Genomic DNA, 19,282 nt, shown 5'->3' on the forward strand with positions numbered 1-19,282 from the left:
TCTTGCTGACTTAATTCCAAACTCACAATTTATTGTACAGCTGTGGCCTGGAATAAGCCTTCCCTGAGCGCTCTGTTTCAAAAAGTCAGAATGTGTTTACTTGCATTCAGCCATTATTATTGCCATTATTGCCATTTTCTTTGCTAATATGCAGACATATTTTCTAGGCAAGTTATTTCATTTTAGTAGCCCTAGTTTTTAGAATGTAGACTAACTTGTATTCTATTGCTCCAAATACAGAACTTGAAAGTGCATCTGACTTCTAAACAGTATCATTCAGGCAGGTTTCAGAAAGTAACTAGACCAAAAAGATCAACATGCATAAATCTTCATAATGATACATCTCCATTGAAAGATGCAGAATTTATAGCATATCTGCTTGGAAACTTAGCAGCATAGCATCATTAAGAGAGAGAACTGCTTTGCGTCCTAAGGTCTGGATATCAGAAGGGAACAAAAACAATCTATTGTGCAAGAGGAGTCAGATATGGAATTGGAACGAGTACCAATTTCACATACAAGTAAAGCAAGCATTTCACGTGCAAGATGCAATGCTGCATCATAATGGCATTTATATAATCTTTGGAGGTCTAGTCTCTACCTGCCACCCACTTTCACACTAATTGGAGTTGTGTGATATAAAGAAGGAAGCCTCAGAACGGCATTAAAATTTTGCTTAAACTAGTTTAAGTCACAGGTATTGTCGCAGACTTTAAATGCAAATCCCCAGAGGACTGACCTAAAACATACCATCAAATACTACACAATATAAATACACTAGTCGACTTGTGTTAATGCTGCCGACTTGTGCTCATAATTCAGTAGTCTTGCTTTTTCCTTTTCAGTATTTCTAGCATACCAAAAGGCAGATTTGTCTTCCCCCATAAATAAAGTTAGTCTGATAATTTAACTTTGTAGATTTAGAAAATATTTTCTATGCAACTTAACACAATAGCCCAAAAAAGCAATTAAATTTAAGAAATAGTATATTTACAATTAAAATAAGTACAGACCTTATTGGATTTGCATTCATTTATCGCACAAAATAATCTACAAGGCTTAAAGTAATAAATAAGTCACTGGAAAGCTTTCAGAGATGTGCATTCTCCATACAGAGTGCAGTGCAGTTTCAGGAAGCAGTAATGTATTCTGGTTAAAATTTTTCGTGAGTCCTTATGTTGGACGGCCTTGACCAAAACGGGGTTTTAACCTGGATCAAGAACACATAAGAAACAGATATACATTATTACTGCTGGAATTTTAAATTATTGTCCAGTCAGTGCTCTAGTACAGTATTTGTTTGAAATTACTTTCATATTACAATGTCTTCTGAGAGAAGGGAAAAAAAATATATCTCGCACTCAGAACCTATTCTTGAGAAAGTTGCCTGACAAGATGCCTGTACCCACAACCTACATATTTGTACAAGGGTACACAGCTGAAAGAACAGTGATGTCAAATATCTTATTTTTAAATCACTAATTCTACATTTAAAAAGTCACATGCTTTTTTTTTTTTTTACTAAGATCTGTGAGAAATTCCTCTGACAATGTATTTGAAGCTTCCAGCCCATCCCTTAAAAGTTTGTCAGCAACTCCACTATAAGCTTCAGCTCAAGAGGCTCACCTGCACGCCACATTAGGATCGGTTCTAGGCTCTACAACTACACACAGTGTGCCAGCTTCTCTGTTAATTTTTGTTTCATCCATTTAAGGTGTAGACAACCAACATGCAGTACTGTAGGTTTTTGATGTGTGGGTTTTTTGGGGGTTTTTTTTGTTGTTGTTTTTTGTTTGTTTGTTTTTTTTTTTTGGAAGGAGGCCAAAGAATAGGTTAATGAATCCTGGGTAACACACTTCCAGTTATCCATAGTTTCACAGAAAATTATATTAGAGCACCAGAAAACCTTCCAGCATAGAAGCTGTAAAGCAGTTCTTCCAGCATGGGAACAAGAGTTTCATTCTCTTAGCTCTAGTTTAATTTGACAAATAAAGCTTATTTGTCACCATATATTGTTTACCTCCTGGAAAGGATGCTGATGCAAAAAAGCATATGAAACAAAGCACATTTTTCTTTAAACAAAACCCACCCATCCCTATAATCCACATTTTGTTTTTTCCCTTTTATTTTGATATCTTACCTGACATTCTTCTCAGCATTGCTTTGTCGTGCGCTGACCTGTGCTGAGGCCTTTATCTGAGCTTCAAGTCTAGAATAAATGCCTCCGGCATACTGGAATCCAGAAAAAAACCCAACTTTTGACATTATTCCAGTTTAATCAGTAACTTTCCATAAAAATCATTAAGATCCAGCAGAACCTACGTCACACTTTGTTTCATTATAACAACCCAGTACTGAAACCTTTTAAACCCATTCTATTTTCCACGCCCAGTTTTTAAAGGCAGCGAACTTCAAATATTATTTTAAACTATTTTCCCCCAAAAATAATGTTTAGAACAAAATGAAGATTAATAAAATTCAGTTCTTTAACTTAAGTATTGAATAGATAGTATTTTCATTTGTGTTACATATTTTTGTTACCAAGGCTCACTTCAATTCTGTAAACACTGCATCGTGATAAGACAAATCTTACCTCTTTGCTGTCTTTTGACTTGACTCGATCAAGGTCTCCCAGTCTCATTTTTATTAAGTGCCCTGTAATCTCAGACATTCTTCTCTGATCTGTCAGAAATAAGAAAGAATATTTAGAACAGACGTTTTCCTTGATAGAGAATACAAAGAGAGAAGAATCAGATGCACAATTTAATGATATTCTGTTTACAAAAGTAGCTTTCTTTTCAGCTCCTATGAAACTCCTGAACAACCAAGATCCTAGATCCTGATGCATAACGCAGATGCAGTAGTGTTCTTGGCAGGAACCAGCATCAGCCTAAGGCATTACACTGAGACCAAAATCTATGGGAATGGTTTTGAGACAGAAGTTTTCAAAAGAGCAAAAATGCACAAAAATCTCAGGAGAGATTAAAAAAGGTGGAACAAAGGAATATACTTCTGAGTATTTTTAGTCAGAAAGAATAGGAAAGCAATAGAAGTGAATGCTTAATGTTTATCTCTGCTTATCTGCACAGACAACAAATGGTACAGAGATGTAAGAGAAGTTATACACATACTTATGAAGCTGTCAGATGACACAACTATAATTTCTGTAGGTTATGTACTGACATTCTAAATAAAGAACATAAACCATGCTAACATACACACATAATGCATTTTTTCTTTTTCCTCTGGCAAACCTGGAACTCCTCTCCAGTATTTTCCCAGTCAGTAGGCCCAATGCTGCCCATTTATTTTTCAATCTGTGTGCAAGACTGCACTGTATTGCTTTATACAGTGGATTTTCTTTCCATTTCCCTACCACAAATATTTTTTTCTCCTGTAGAATAGATGAGATTGCTAATAAATGCCAAACATTTTCAGAAGGAGTTCCCAGCTGTATGAGTATTTTTGTTCAGTGTGGGAGAGTCCGAGATTCCTGTGTGGCTTGGATACAGCTGATTAGTAAAGATTAGCCTAGTTGAAATCTGTTCTCTTCCAGATGAGAACTATTAAAAAAAAGGACCCAAAAAAACATTGCTATGTCTGGAATACGTAGCTATATTTTAAGAAAATTAGCCATTTCTTATATGAAATAATGATTTTCTTTGCATAATATTAACTTTCTGAAAGCTAAACTCATGCAGGAACAGACCATCTTCTCTTTGAGCATCTTGGTTGAATCTTAGTGACCTGGAGGCATCCCATTTGTTCTGCTGCACACTCACACTGGTTAGAAAAGAAAGATGCACACGATGTTATCAGTAACAGTTTACCAAAAGGGATATACTAGAATATATTCTCAAGGACTTTGAAAATTACTTACATGAATGGAGATGCATCTCGGGAACTTGACTATTGAGGACAGAAAAAAACATTAAATATGTTTTAAAACAAAGTCCAAAACTTAAGAGAATTCCTCATTATTCAACCCAACCAGAGAGGATGGTTTCACATCTCTGATTTTACCTTGTCAGATAGCTTCTCCTTTTTCTGAACACTAGGTGAAGAAACCACTTTCTTTGGGTGCTTGTAGGATTTCTTGAATTTCTCCTTTCTCCCTGCTATTTGAAGAAATATCTACTCATACCATCATACCTGGAATTTCTCAACTTTTCCCCCCTGTTCCTTTACAAAAAGAGTAAAGGAACAGGCTATTTTCCCTTCATTAGTGTTGCAAGCATGCTAATACACACAGATTACTCAAACACTTCCTATAGGAAAGTTTACAGGAACTCAAGTATATATTTAAAATGCACAGTGGTTACACATAACTGTGCAACATCTGTCGTCACACTAAAAGCAACCGCACATGCAAGCTACACCTTTGACCATATTAATTCAATTAACAAGCTCTGAGTGATATCAGACCAAACAAGTTTAAAGTCAAACTACAAAAATTTTCATTCAACTTTTTTTTTTTTTTTTTTTTTTTTAACCAAACTGGTATACTCCAATCCTTCTGAGTCAATTCTGAGTCAAGACAAAAAGGACAAAAGAACTGCCACTGTTCAAATGACTCACTTCTAGGGTGAAAAGGAGAAGCTGTTTTTTGGCTTTCCATGGTCCTAAATTGCTTATATATAAAAAAATAAAAACCCAAACCAGGGTTTTTATCCAGCCGATTCCTGCAGAATCCTAACAAAATTGATGGTGAAGCAAGTTCTTGTGATTTTTACACTTGAAAGATAAGGTTGCTTTAAGTGATGGGATTGAAAGATCCCTGAAAATTTTTCTTCTTCAGGTCTTTATATCTTCTTGTCTATTGCAGTGGTAGCTCAGTCTTGAAATACCTGTGCCTTGACATAAAAATACAAGCCTGTCTGCCATAATTGCATGGTTGTATATGCGAAGTAGAACATTTTGCTTGGTTCAAACAAAAGAGCCGTTTAGCTACTGCCTTTTTTTCCCAACATTTATCTACACGAAACTTCATACAAGTAATTTGATAGTCTTTCCTGCAAAATACACCTGTGATCAGCTTCAAGGACATCTCAGATGTGAACAGTTCCCGCTTTCCTTGTTTGCCACTGATTTTTTTGATAGCACTAAGCAGTGGGGAAATTTGTATCTACACGCAGAAAAACTAGAAATAAAATTTATGCAACATTATTTTTTATTTTGAAGATGCTTAATATTTAAAATTTGCTTGCAGAAGAATTCTGCTGCCTTGAATCCCTATCTCTAAATTCCAGGGAGAATGACTGTAGAGACTTCTTGTACCTGGTTTCCTGCATATTTCTTCTTCATCCCCCACTTCATCCTCAGTGACCTCTGAGCCAGTGGTATACTCCTCCTCTTCAGATAACAACGACTGCTGTTTCTAATCAAGAGGAGGAGAGTGTCACAGGTAAGTGAGGCTTGGTTCCTATTAAATGATACATTAAATCTGTCCTGAAGGAGTTGTCTTCAAGCTTAGCTCTGTATCTTAGTGACACAACTGTGTACAGTTAGGTGCAAGAACACGATTCTCAAATACAGAGAAAGTAATTTCAAATCTTCACTTAGAATGTATTGATAAATATTTATATTTATGTTTCTTTCAAGTGGTCAAACATTGTAACAGATTTCCCAGAGAGCCTGTAGAATATCCACCTTCAGAGATACTCAAGATTTGACTGTAAATCACCCTGAACAAAGTGATATAGCTTTGAAGCTAAATCTAACTTTGAAGTTGGCCCTGCTTTGCGAGTGGGAGGAAATACATAAGATGACCACCAGAGATCACTTCCAACCTGTATTGGTGTATGATTCAGTGTTTAATATCCAATGCATTGCTGGCTACATTATTTTCCTAATTAATAAGAAAATTTATGTTATGGTAGCAAATGTCTGAGCTAGCCACATAATCACTGAATACAGGAAACTGCAAGTTTAAGAATGGTACGATTGAGGCTTGCTGCATCTTGCAAACTGCCTGAAATTGCTGAGATGCTCAGTAATTAAATACCACAAAACATGCATATTGCAGAGAACTCCAAAAGACACACAGATTATGTAAACCAGAGCTATCTGCAGTAATAATTTCTTGCAAACTGGTCTGGAATATCTGGTTGGCTTTTTCTGTGAACTCATCACCCTAACACAAAGTTGGTTTTTTTTCCTTCTATCTCTTGTACATCATCATGAACTATGGGCTCCAGTATTGCAACAGATGGGGTCACAGTGAATAGTGCCTAACCGATCACCACAGAATAATGACAATATTAAGGAACATGATTTTTACATTGTTTGAATATACACATATATCTTTTAAAGTAAGTGATAACTAGTGAGCAGTAATCCATAAGAACTAATGAAGCTTAACACAAACTGCAAGTTCAAAAAGTTTAGGAATCATGTTTTTCCTAGAACAGTCATACTATAGGGCACTACGAACATCAGACTGCAACACAAATCCTCAAGAGTGACAGAAGCAAGCTGCTGCTCTCTAGCATTTTCACAGAAAAACAGTAAATCATGTAACATACTATGCTACTGGAAGAATGACTCCTCATTGCCTGCATTTGACTAGGCCCTCAAATCTGATAAAAGCTTTTTGCAATGAAGCAGCAGTATAAAGAAGACATGAAGCATCTCAGACAAGCCATCAGAGACACAGACTCAAAAACTCCAATTTTGATTATTTACAATTCTGTCAGTGTAACAAACTATTAAGAACTGATGCGTGCAGTGCTGGTCTATTGTTTGTTGACATTTATAAAAACATTTTAAAAGGAATTTTTAATTTTTATTCAGGCCAGATTAGTACTTCACACATACTTTATACTTTCTTGTAAAAAGTGTTGCTATATGGTAACCTCCACATTAAAGCAAGAGTAAGAAAATATATTTTCTGCCAAATTTATTAGAAAATAAGACAAAAACCAAAGCTAGTTCTCCGCCAGTGCAGAAGACCAAATATTTAAAACCATGAACAAAAGATTTTACTAACCAGCTGTAAAGTCCAATTCTTCAGAGAAAGAAACTGTAGTCACAGAAAGAGAGAGAAAGGCATATAAGTGAAAGAATTAATAATAATTATAATTTTTTTTAAAAGTGAATGGAATTCTAAAAACAGGAGTGGTAGGTTATAGTACAGCAATCTACGCTGATAACTCCTAGAAGGCCTACTCCCATCTTTAACTATAAATTTTGGTGGAATGACTAACCTCAAACAGGTTGTGAACCACTGACCTCTTAAACACAGTGAATTCTGTCATATTTCAATGTGCCTAACCTCAGCAGTGAAAATTTTTACAGCTGATTTTAATCAAAAAAGCAGTGCAGGACAGGGAGGGCAGTTATGCATCAGATTGTTATGGAGTTTAATAGCCTCCTGCCTTTATCGCAGGAGAGCTTCTGATACTCTGTTTGAAATTCTCATTGAATCAGTAGCATTGTGCTACCATCAGGATCATTCTGTTACCAGAAGTTCCACAATGGGTGCAGAACTTCAAAAACTTATCTTTGCATGAAAGCTCTCTTTATACCAGAGGTAGTATAAACAGCCTCCTTGAACTTGCCTTAAAAGGTATCTCTGTTGACCTGACATACACATAGTAACATACATGCATCATAGTTCTGGAAAGTAAAATCTTTCCCATCTTGGGAAAAAAAAAAACAAACCAAAAAACAACAACAACAAAAAACCCCACCAAAACATAATCTAAGTTACTGTTCTGCATTTATGGACTTGGTAAAGTCATGTGGACATACCCAGATACATCAGCAGACAAAACAAAGGCAGCAATTATTTAAATATTTGCCATGTGATGCATTTTCAAGTATGACTGGATCCTTGAATATCATCAGTTTAAAAAAGGAGCAGAAAGCACAGACATATGGAGAATTGCTCTGATACACTGAAAGCTTTCCAGCAGATAGGTAAAAGTTTTGCCTTTTCACCAACCAGATATTTTCTGCCTATGCTAGTCTATGCTATCCTGCAATGCTCAGCAGTGCCCTTCTTCCTCCAACAACGTATAGGTTTTGTTTTTATTAAAAATTGCCTAATGAATTCTTCAAAGTACCCTTGCAAGAACCCTCATTATCAGAAAAAAAGGAGGGAAAAAATAAAACCCATTAGCACTCACAGCATTGATTTCTCCAGTTTTGGGACCCCATGGTGTATTTGGTTCTACAAGCACATCACATTCAATGCCTTTTTCATCACAGAGCCCAATACCAGAATCACTTGAAGAGAAAGATGTGAAATGAAAATAAATGTTTGTACTTCATAACTTCAGAATCAGTCTCTCTTTACTCATCATGTACCAAGAGAGAAGATAGACTTCCCAGTCAGCCACATAATATTTTGGTAACAATCCATTAAAATATGAATATGAGTGAATGCTTATGGAGGATGAATGAGTAAATGCCTGCTTGAAATGTAAAAGGAGCAAGTACTTGTTCTTCTCTTCCCATTTTCCAACTAAACAAAAAATCAGTTACCTTTAAAAAGTCTTACGTCTCATTTTAAAATAGGGGAGAAAAAAAATGTAAAGTGCACCTGTTTTAAGTGTTGAAGGCCAAGTTATTTCATTAACACAATGTTCTTACCTATTCTCATCCTTAATGAAAGGAACAACAATAACATCTCTATGATGAAGCAGATCATTCAATATTTTATTAGTCTGAGATGGCAAAACATCCCCGTCTTCACTTCCTGAAGGTAAATCAACCATGTGATCCCTCACTTTGCAGCCCTGCAATACATACACACACGAGATCAAATACTTGAGTTAATGGGAAGAAACTATTTCAGTAAGCACAATAACAAAAGTTCAACTTTTATTTTAAAGTATGACTGGATCCTTAAATATCATCTGTTTAAGAATGGAGTGGAAAGCATAGACATATGGAGAATTGCCTCTGATACACTGAAAGATTTCCAGCAGATAGGGAAAGTTCAACTTTTGAACTTCTGTGTCCCAAGGTCCTAGCCTGCCCTGGGACACTGCAACAATATACAATCCTTATTTTGGAAAAGATCTATTTTCATAACACACTGTCATCCCCCCACCATGTGTTATGCTCTTTTAAAAGTGAGCTAGTACTGAAGTACCTTTGGGAGGGTTGTAGGATCAAATCGAAGTACTTTTTGGTTACAACAGGGATATACTCCTGTCCCAGTTGAGCCCAGAGCACTTGCTACACCTGGATAAAGAACTGGCTGCGAATGGTACTGGCAATGGGAGAATTCAGTACACAGGAAAGACTATATTAGAATAAAAAAAGAGAGATAATGAGAGGTGAGATAACCTATGGACATCAAAATTTTGCACTATAAAGAACATACACCAACCTTTATTGCCATAATGTTTTCCAAACTGCTTTAATCCCTGCCTCACGCCCCAAAAGTCACCCACAACAAGCCATCTACAGAGAAACAAGTGAAAGTGAAAATACACTAACTTGGTTACATCTTGAGCAGGTTAACCAATTGACAGTCCCCCAAAGACGCCAATAAACATCCCGCCAAGATTTCAGTTCCTCATGAAGGCCAATTAAGTACTCGTGGACTTCCCAGGTTTTGTCTCTGAAAAAGCAAAAGGTCAGGTTGCAGAGTCAAAACCCTGTTTTGATCCTGCCACCAGAAATGTGAGGTTGAGGAGCACAACAACAGATGTTCCACTGGTGAAAGACCTACAGAAGAGTTTAGAACAGAAAGGATACAACGTGAGAAAATCATAATTAAATTCAGACAATGACAGAAGAGAAAACAACATTCTAACCTTACTAATAACAAAGAATTACAGCTTGATTCATCTCAAGCTCCATATATTGCAAATTTATAAGTTAAGATAAATATCAAGCCTTTTGGAAATCAGAACCATAAAGCAGAGGAAAACCCAATACACAGACTAGAATAAATCTAAATATGCACACGTAAACAAGTTTGGTCATATTGCAGCTTTCTGTCTTTAACATAACATGCTGTGTAACAGAAGTGTGTCATTCTATTTTATTTATTTTAAAAGCCAACATTACATGTTTCTATGTGTCTGCAATGCAACAGCAATTATTTAGTCAAGAATTAAAGTTTGAAAATATAAGACCATGTCTTTTTGATAAATATATGTATCCGAGACTTCCAGTCTCAAAAATACAGCCTTTGCTCTGTCCTAGTGATGAAACGAAACGCCTCTTCAGAATTCAAAAGAGAACACACAACCTGCACCAGTGAATGTTATCTTCAGGAAAAGCAGATACTGTTTTCTCACAATTTTAAGCCCCTGCCTGAATTATTTTCTATTCTATAAATGTCAAATCTAGACTAAGCAAGCAGTACTTCCAACAGGAAGTTAGTTTTAGGCACCACTAGAGGACCAATAAATATAAATCTATTTTTAAGTCATTAAAGATAGGCTTCTATTAACTCATAAGCCTGAATTTATTAGTGGCCAGCAGCACTTTGCTTAAGGAACAGTAAATGGATTCTGTGTAGAAAAGCAATCACAAGAGCCACAAGGCAAATAATTAGAACCTAAATAACACTCTGAGTAACTTTACAAACCTGTACTTACACGCTAGGAGTTGCATAGCAGCTACATATAGTCAGCTTAAGTGAAGTAATACAATTAATGAATTTTACGTGGCTCATCACCAATGATCCTAATAGGTCAAGACAGGGTTGCAAGATTCAGTTCTATTTCGATTGTTAGGCAGAACTCCATCCACACCTTGGAATTACTGGTGGGAGGTAACACTAAATACGTGTTACCTTGGGAGCTGACATTGAACTGTGTTTCAGCTGTTCTGAATAAAACAGATCTGATGGGAAAGGTCTCCTGATATTAATTTCCCACCATCCTCCTTAAAGGAGGCATGTAAGGAGGGAGGGAACTGCAGCTGATCACACACCGATCTTCATTAAGAAGGGAATCCAGCTGCTCACAAACAGGGATCAAATAAAACTGAATTAAACATTTGTGCCAAATGAATAAGGCACATATACAGAATAGGTCCTGGAAGCTCCTCTGACAAATACTTTAGAACAGAAAAACAACAGGCAAAGTTTATTTATAGTAGTCTTCAGCAGGCTGAGTATTTGATTTGACTGTATAAAGTCAGTCTAGAAAATACTCTTTAGCATTTCTTTGCTGGCAGAGGTGGATCTATCCTTCAAGAACAAATCTTGTAGAAATGCAGCCTTTAATTTAAATTTGTCATCAACTACACCTATCTTAAAACCCTTTGATGAAAGAATTAGCTGAGTATTTTCTATGTAAGGCAGTACAACCCAAAATAGCCCTCCCAGTAATCGTGGCTGCAGTTTTTCCATTTGTATTCAGCAGTGGCACTGATGAATGAATTTCAGAAGTACATAATCATAATTGCCTTTTTTTTTTTTTTGCTAGGTAACATAGAAGTTGAGATGTTTCATACTCCTATTCATATATCTATGGCTTCATTTTGTAACATATCTGGTAATTCCTAAACAAGTAGTAATTTTTTACATCACCCAAAATCATATAGTTGAGGAAAAGGTTTTTTATATATATGTATATATATTCACTACCTTATATGAACATAGACAATATTCCCATGTTGATCTACGTTGATTTTTCCCGGTACACAAGGAATTCTTCTTTCAGTTTCTTTAGTTAACAGCTTCTTACATAAACAACACCTAGTTTAAAAAAAAAAAATAAAAAGAAAGTACTGGACTAAGAGCAGGACTTCTAAACACAGGGACTTGTCCTTGCAATTGAAGCAGTAATATAAAAAGACCATACCACCATACCTGTATAATGTTGCTGCATTTCCTCGAGAATCTGGATTTAAGTACTCTGGATCAAACAGTCTCTCAATCTTCTTGCAGAAAAGTTTACTATTAATGACAGCAACACAGCTTACCCATTAGAAAAAAACGGAATTTTTTTAATGTATTGTGAGACTAACAATGATATTCTGATGGTATGCAAAGTCAGCATAGTTCTTTCAGAACCTAGCTTTTAATGCTATTTTGCTTTAAAATAATCTATTTGGATAACTGTTCCTGACCTGTTCCTGACACTACTTTAATTCTAAAATTGTAATACCTTCATCTCTACTGATTAAAATACTTTCTTACTTTCATATTGCTTGTTCACAAGATGCTGAAGCCAAACCATTCACTACAAATTAGGAGCATGTCCTCACATAAAAGTTCCTTATCCTAATCCTGGCTCCCATGTGAGAATTCATGAATAATTTGTCCATGCCACACTCCTAGTGTGGCCTTTCCTTTTGCCCATTTCCTATTAAAAACTACTTCCTTTTGCTCATCATTTTAATATAAAATGTAAGTCATTTATTGATATTCTGTTGTTAAAGATACATTATATGCGAATATAAATTGTATATATACCACTTCAAAACCCACAGTGAAGACTGAAAAATGATCCAAAAGCCTTACAGCCCTTCAGTAGTGTATTAAAGGGCAAAAAAGCTACCTCTTAAATTTGTCTCTTTTGTCCTTCAGCTCTTCCACTTCATTGTGCGTGAAGAGATCAGCAATGTGCGTGACAAGATTAGCATTGATACAATTCATGTTACATGGTGTGGCTACAATAGCATTCATATTTTTGTGACAATAATGGATACATTTTTCTACCTAGGAAAAAAAGAAACATTAGAAATAATGTTAAGGAATTCCGGACAAAGCTATCTCAAAAGATGTACTAACTGCTGCGAGATTTTTATTTTTTAAAGTGTGGTGTTTTGGAAAACTATTTCAGGTCACCTTAAAAATAAAAAGCAAGCCTCGGATTTGTCTAAAGGAGACTCTGAATTAACCTGAATCCTGAGTCAGTGTTCTCCTCCAAAAGGTTTCTACAGACCAAACAACTCCACATGTTTCATCTTCAACAAGTGGTACATTCCAATTGCTTGTAAAAAGAGAACCGCAGTACACATTGTACATAGTATTGCCTGGATCTCAAGTTAAACAGCTATGTTTGCTGGGTATTTAATTGAGGGTCACCCCCATGACAGAACTTTTGACAAACACTTTAACAAACAAGTCAGTAGATATTACTTATACAGAGCTGGAGAACCAGATCCTAATTTGCATTAGTGTCGTTCATGTGTAAAGGATATAAAACAAAGGTATTAATTGATTCAACAATCTTTTTTATAAAACCTATCAGTTACTTCAGTTACTCTAGATCAGTTGTCAGAAGGCAAATCCAAGATCCCACTATGACGTTTAGAAATAACTTACTCCAAGTTTTCTTGCATTGAGATTACGCAAACATTAGATTACCACACTGAATAAGAAAGGTGGTAAAAATCTCAATATGTTCTCATTGCATCATCTGTTTATGTAACAGCCAAAGCATATCAAACAAGCTCTTAGACACCTGGTAATTAACTGTGTCCTTATGGCAGACAATCTTAATACTTACTAAGGAATCCATCTTCAAAAACTCAGAAGAAATAAGAATTGATATGACATTTGATGGTTCTAAAAGGCAACAAAAAAAAAGGGGTTTTTACATTAATTCTTTTGAAAATTTTCATACCACATCCCTCCCTCTGCATATTTACTATCTGTTTTAAGTATTATTTTACCAATCAATCTGTCATTCCATCTACCAATATGTAGGGCATTTTCCATCTTACAAAACAAAGTTTTGGTTTTATCATTTAGGTGACCAGAGTAAAAGTACAATAAACTGGAATTTATGAAAACTGGAAAAGGTTGCTTCATAGAAATACAATGACTAAACAATTACACAATATGATTAACTTCCATCTGTAGCCACCATATCCAGCCGAGATTTTGTTCAACATAACCTTTGCATTGCAAGTTATAACTCCATTCTCTTGGTTTATATTTTTAAAGAAATGTTAGCAAAGGCTCATAAAAAGATTAAAATTTACCTCAAATTAATAAAGGCAAAAGTTCTCCTACCAATGTATCAGATTACACTGAAATTTTAGAAAATATTGCAATTGTACCAATGGGGAACAGAGGGGAAATAAATCAAAATCAAATGATCATCAGTATTTTAAAACTACCACTCTGTTCTTGTTCAGAAGAGGACTGAAGAATCTTAACTAAAAACACCAGACCCCAAAATATATTACACCTTTTTCACTGCTTCAACTATCAGGATATTTCCTCAAAACTGTCAGTGTCAACAATCAGAGACATCTGCTATAATGACCAGAGAATCCCTGTTGCAACACTATCCTAACAACAAGCTTCAGCGCCAACAGTCAGAAACAGAGACTGGGGCTGAACTGCATCAAAAAAATTTATTTCCCGTAAGTAAAAATGTAACAAACCTACAACAAATGGTCTACACACTTTCTTTTACCTAAAGTGGGCATTTCATTAGCTTCAGAATCTTTAGTGTTCCTTTTAACATATCTTATCAACCAGTCAAAGATGTGAACGTCGCAGTGCACTGAAATGTCCACCTCTTCCCAGCGCTGGGCATCCACTGACAGATATTCAGCAAAGTATTTCATTTCTGAAATCAAAAGGTCTCGAGGACACACAAAATCTTCTTTGAGGTTTTTTGCTTCATCACACACATGGATCACCATATTTGGCCTCAAAAAGAAAACAAGTCACAAACCAGATTAGGACCACAAGCCAATTAGAACACCAAAACCAATCAACAAAGATCTCATCTCCAAATCTCAATCACACATTGCAACACTGATGTCACCAACAGGTTTTATTAACAGAAGAAAAACAAATTGCAGTTATTAACTATTAATACAAACCATTGTCAGATGAAGAACAGAGGCACATCCTTTGACACATCATCAGTGCGACTTAATTGTTAAGGGACTGGAGAAAGAAAATTTCTAGCTCTAGTCCCCAGTTCTGTCACCAGTTTGTTATGGACTGCTACCTGAATTACATAGAGAACTTATTTGTTCTCCCTTTTAAATTTTCTTAAAAAGATAGGCAGCTATATAGGCCTAAATTACTAAGGCACCAGGACAATAACAGCATACAATAGCAATTTTCATCTGTGGAAATTAAAACTGTTTTATTGTATATTAAAATGTCTATTTCTTAAGAAAAGCTCAAAGCTAGAATCAGTGAATGCTCTCTCTACAGAAAGATGGTTACCGTTAGGTTTCAAACACACAAATTGTTCCATGTGTACTTGTATAGTATGGAAAACAGGGATGTGATAGTACGAAAAACAGTAACATGCATGGCTATTTGAATTTGTAGTAGAATTTTTCATTTGCACTTTTCATTTAGGGCTTTCTTCACCTGCTTTTACATAGGACAAATTTACTTTCACAGAACATTTGGGGTTTTTTATTTATTAAAATGTTACTGAGCATCAATCTCATTTCATTCCTTTTTAAAATCAGGTTGTGTTTCCCATTCTCGCCACAGCAGTGATCAATCACTCAGAGGAAAACTATGGACAGATTTATAAATAAGTTATCCCTATTGCACATAAGAAATTCTCAAACAACCCCCTCATATTTCTGTAGCAACATCAGGTTTCAAAATTTCTTACAGCATTTATTAGATGTTCACAGCTGTTTTCTTTCTGAGAGCAGAAAAGTATGAACAATTTAGACATCTTTCTGGCAGTTCTGTAATCCCCTAGGTAACAAACACACAAATATCTTCTTACCCCTGGCTTTCATCAGTGCTTTCTCCACCTTTATGCACAGGACCCTTCTCAGATTCTGAAGAACAATTCCTTGTGGAGGTTGTGCTGGGCCTTCCTTAAATGCAAGGAGAAAAGGCTGCATTAGAACAAAAATGCCTGACCTTATTGTTCTTCAGCATCTTGGAAACACAACTGAAGCACAGCTGTCATGGTGGAGCAATGTTACACAACTAGCTACAAATATGCTACTATAAGAGCTACTAGATAATTCAAATTCCTGCTCTGGGTGCCATGCACTGGAAACTCAGACCAGTAGCATTGCTGGGTTGCCCAGACACCTGGCTGCAAACCCACATCAGTCCTGTCTCAATATAGGGCAGTAAGATTCACACAGAGCCTTCAGCAATTTCTTCTGGGCATGCAATCCATTCCTTTAGCTCTCCTTGTCTGCTTTGTGGGATGTGGGTCTTAAGACTGCGTCACATCAAAACTTCAGTTTTCAGAAAGCTTTGCTGCCAGGATGTAACAACCTGAGACTGACTCCACTTCTTATCCATAATGTGTAAGCTTTGGAAATAAGTTGCTTCCAAACAGAAGTGCAGAAGTCTCTTAAGATGTGTTTTTGCCCAATTTCTCAAACACACGGCTTAAAACACTAGATTATATAAAACAACTCTCAAAGAAGGCAGACGACGAAATTCATCTAGTCCCAGAGCTGCATCACATAGCTTATTCCAGGAATAAAGGACAGCATGCTTCAGTTCATATAGGTTATCTTCACAAATGCAGTACAAGCAGTAGAATCTAGACAAAAAAATCCAGTGAAGTCCAGGAGGTCTAGTCACCAAATCCAGTGAGTTCTGGGTCAAGGGTTAAGCCAACCCCAGCATTCAGACACTGAATAACTTCTTCAACCATGATGAATGGGTCACTGCAATCTGAAGCTTCCATAATCTTTGCTTGTAAGTCAGAAAGATGATTATATTTTTTTAAATAATGAAAGGGCACATAACTGTCTTCCACTGATGAAAACCCATAAGGTTGTGATTTTCCATGATTACCCCCTACTCTCAGATTTCTAGGAAAATAATTCCAGAAGCACCTTCTCCCTCTCGTGTAATGCAAGAGGCTGTACTCTTGTGAAGACTAAGATTGCCCTCTTCATCTTATGGCTAAATAACTATAGCAGACTGACACCAAAAATGATCTGGAAGCTCTATACAGTTCAGAACATCGTAGTTATGCCCTGGAGGAAAGCACAGTTATCACACCAGATGCAGAAGAAAGAAAACTTCTTCCAAAGATGTAGGCTAGGCCCTTGCACAATTAAGCCTTAGTGAGACCATAACAGAGAGAATACAGCTAATAAAAGTGGAAGGAATTTGGTCTGATTGCTTTTTTTTTTGTAGACTTACATCTACAAACAAATCCAAATAGGTCCAAAATTCTTGATCCTAACAATGAGCAGATATGAACAAATCCACTAGGAAGTAATCAAACAAAAAACATTTGCAAATAGGCTTTTCTCAAATCCCCAGTTCTGAAACATATAAGTTCCCCAAAAACATTAAGGAAATGAGTTCACTACAAGCCTGTGAGAAAAAGACTAATTATACTAATTTCATATCAACAAATTATATATAAACAGGGAAAATTATTTCTCCAAAGTCACCAAGAAAACAGAGAAAAAAATCTTAGCCTAGGATCTTGTAGTAGGAAACATTAGGGTACTTAACTGCATTAATACTTATTACATGTATTACACTGTTAAAAAGAAAACATGCACTAAGTGTCTAAAGAGTTCTATAAGCAGACTTAGCTTGTTCACTGCCTACTGGGAAGCTACTAATCTTATAAATAGCCACCTGAGGGTGCAAGAAGCACTTATTCCACATCGTGCATATAACAAGTACATAATTGAAAGCATTTTAGTCTAGATACTCCATATACAGTTTTCAAATATCATCTCTTGATTAGTTATTAAAAACATCTTATTCATTCTCCAGCAAAGGTCAAACAGCTGTTTTTATTCTGCAAAGAGAACAGTGACCAGAAAGCTTCAGCACTGTGAAGGACATTATAGCTGAGAACATTTTGTTTAAACACTTCACTGCCTTCTAAATTTTTAACACAGAAATTGTTTACTCATTACCAAAGCAAATTTCTCAAGCAACGCATTTACCAAGAACTACAAGGTGCCAAAAACATGTCAGTCTACAAAGAAAATCAGGAAATAACCATCACACAGTTAATTACAACTTCTTACAGAAGTACTTAAGGAGATGTTAACAATATTTAATTGTGCTGTGATTGAAATACAACTATTAGGACAACCTCTTCTACCAAATTATTACTGGGACACATAATTGACTAAGACACATTATATGTCATTGTAAGACTGTCTTGCATCAAAAAGTAGCTAGACTATGCTCCAACTCCTATGTAGTCATCTTGCCACTGAGCAGCATGGCAAACACAGAGCTTTTTTTGCTAGAAGAGAGGGCCTGACCTCAAGGGATCACCTTCTCAGCTTTCTTTTCTACACAAAGGTTTCTAGTTATTTTAATAACGCAGCTTAATGTGATTGCAAATGGCTGTAGCTTTAACAGTACCACACTGGGGATACAAAGCAGGAGAGTAACTCCTCTCCCCAGTAAAAATCCTAAACAGAGGATTTAGCATAAGCATTTATGCCTTTTGGAAGGACAAGCTACTAAAAATACCCAAACAAAAATCGATTTTTAGTCTAAAATAACTGAAAGTGACTTTAGGTATGCATTGTATGTATACTTGACTTTCTTTTTCAAAGATGAACAAGTACTATTCCTGCATGGACTTACCACTCAGGACAGAAAAGCATGCACATATTGATTATAATCAACGTAAATATATTTCAGAACGACTAAAAACATACCAGTTATAGTAATGGAATCCTGCCCAATAGCAGGCTCCTGAAACTCTGTCTGTGTATCGAGCAAGGAGGATTTGATGTACGTAGCTAAAGTTTCCACAGGACTCCCACCAGCAGCCATCAAGGGATTATACTGGTTGTCAACAGGTGAACTTCCACTGCTTTTTAGTTCATCAAACCTTTTTGCACACTGTCACAAGATTAAATGATAGGACAATGAAGCAGTAGCTTTCAGTACACTTTTAATAACTGTAATTTGAGACTGGTATTGCATTTCATATCTTTTGCATGTGAACAGTTACTGATATTCAACTTACAATGCTTCCTGTTTAGTTAGTGGTATCAGGAAAATACATAAATACACAGTAAAATAGGTAGGATGTGCCATAATTAAATACTCCAACAGAAGGAGAAAAAATAAGATAGAACATGCTTCAATCTTTATTTCCTTAAACCCTGTGATTTCAGGCCCAATCTTCAAAAGGGAAAGTTATGGGGAGAGTTTAAATTCTCATTTTGTAACTAGTTCTTTTACCATAAACATTGTCAAATATTATTAAAAGTAGCTATAGTAATTGGTTCATATTTTTTGTTCTTTTACTTTATGACTTCCATTCTAATTTGGACAAAAGGGACTGGTGATTTCCACCGCAGTTCTATTAACTTTCCATTCCTTGCTTTGATGGACTAGAAAGTCTTTCCATTTTGTAAATTTATACTGATACAATGACAATTATGGGTTTGGTTCAGC

At 35.9% G+C, this 19,282-nt stretch overlaps 1 protein-coding gene across 1 annotated transcript in view; it reads right to left on the reverse strand.

The window, feature by feature from the left end:
- Positions 1 to 1,173: 1,173 nt before the first annotated feature.
- Positions 1,174 to 19,282, reverse strand: part of KIAA1841 (KIAA1841 ortholog) — a 19,616-nt gene continuing 1,507 nt past the window's right edge. The window contains exons 2-20 of the mRNA XM_010079480.1: positions 18,535 to 18,721; positions 15,642 to 15,735; positions 14,346 to 14,584; positions 13,428 to 13,486; positions 12,474 to 12,634; positions 11,783 to 11,869; positions 11,558 to 11,668; positions 9,451 to 9,574; positions 9,101 to 9,253; positions 8,596 to 8,741; positions 8,130 to 8,229; positions 6,989 to 7,021; positions 5,278 to 5,377; positions 4,024 to 4,115; positions 3,881 to 3,909; positions 3,710 to 3,783; positions 2,594 to 2,682; positions 2,141 to 2,232; positions 1,174 to 1,210 (exon numbers count right to left, since the gene is read on the reverse strand). Coding sequence (XP_010077782.1) covers positions 1,174 to 1,210; positions 2,141 to 2,232; positions 2,594 to 2,682; positions 3,710 to 3,783; positions 3,881 to 3,909; positions 4,024 to 4,115; positions 5,278 to 5,377; positions 6,989 to 7,021; positions 8,130 to 8,229; positions 8,596 to 8,741; positions 9,101 to 9,253; positions 9,451 to 9,574; positions 11,558 to 11,668; positions 11,783 to 11,869; positions 12,474 to 12,634; positions 13,428 to 13,486; positions 14,346 to 14,584; positions 15,642 to 15,735; positions 18,535 to 18,721 — 2,007 coding nt within the window. The remainder of the gene's footprint in view (positions 1,211 to 2,140; positions 2,233 to 2,593; positions 2,683 to 3,709; positions 3,784 to 3,880; positions 3,910 to 4,023; positions 4,116 to 5,277; positions 5,378 to 6,988; positions 7,022 to 8,129; positions 8,230 to 8,595; positions 8,742 to 9,100; positions 9,254 to 9,450; positions 9,575 to 11,557; positions 11,669 to 11,782; positions 11,870 to 12,473; positions 12,635 to 13,427; positions 13,487 to 14,345; positions 14,585 to 15,641; positions 15,736 to 18,534; positions 18,722 to 19,282) is intronic.

Source organism: Pterocles gutturalis, unplaced genomic scaffold (genome assembly GCF_000699245.1).
Source record: "Pterocles gutturalis isolate BGI_N339 unplaced genomic scaffold, ASM69924v1 scaffold7114, whole genome shotgun sequence".
NCBI classification, from domain to species: domain Eukaryota; kingdom Metazoa; phylum Chordata; class Aves; order Pterocliformes; family Pteroclidae; genus Pterocles; species Pterocles gutturalis.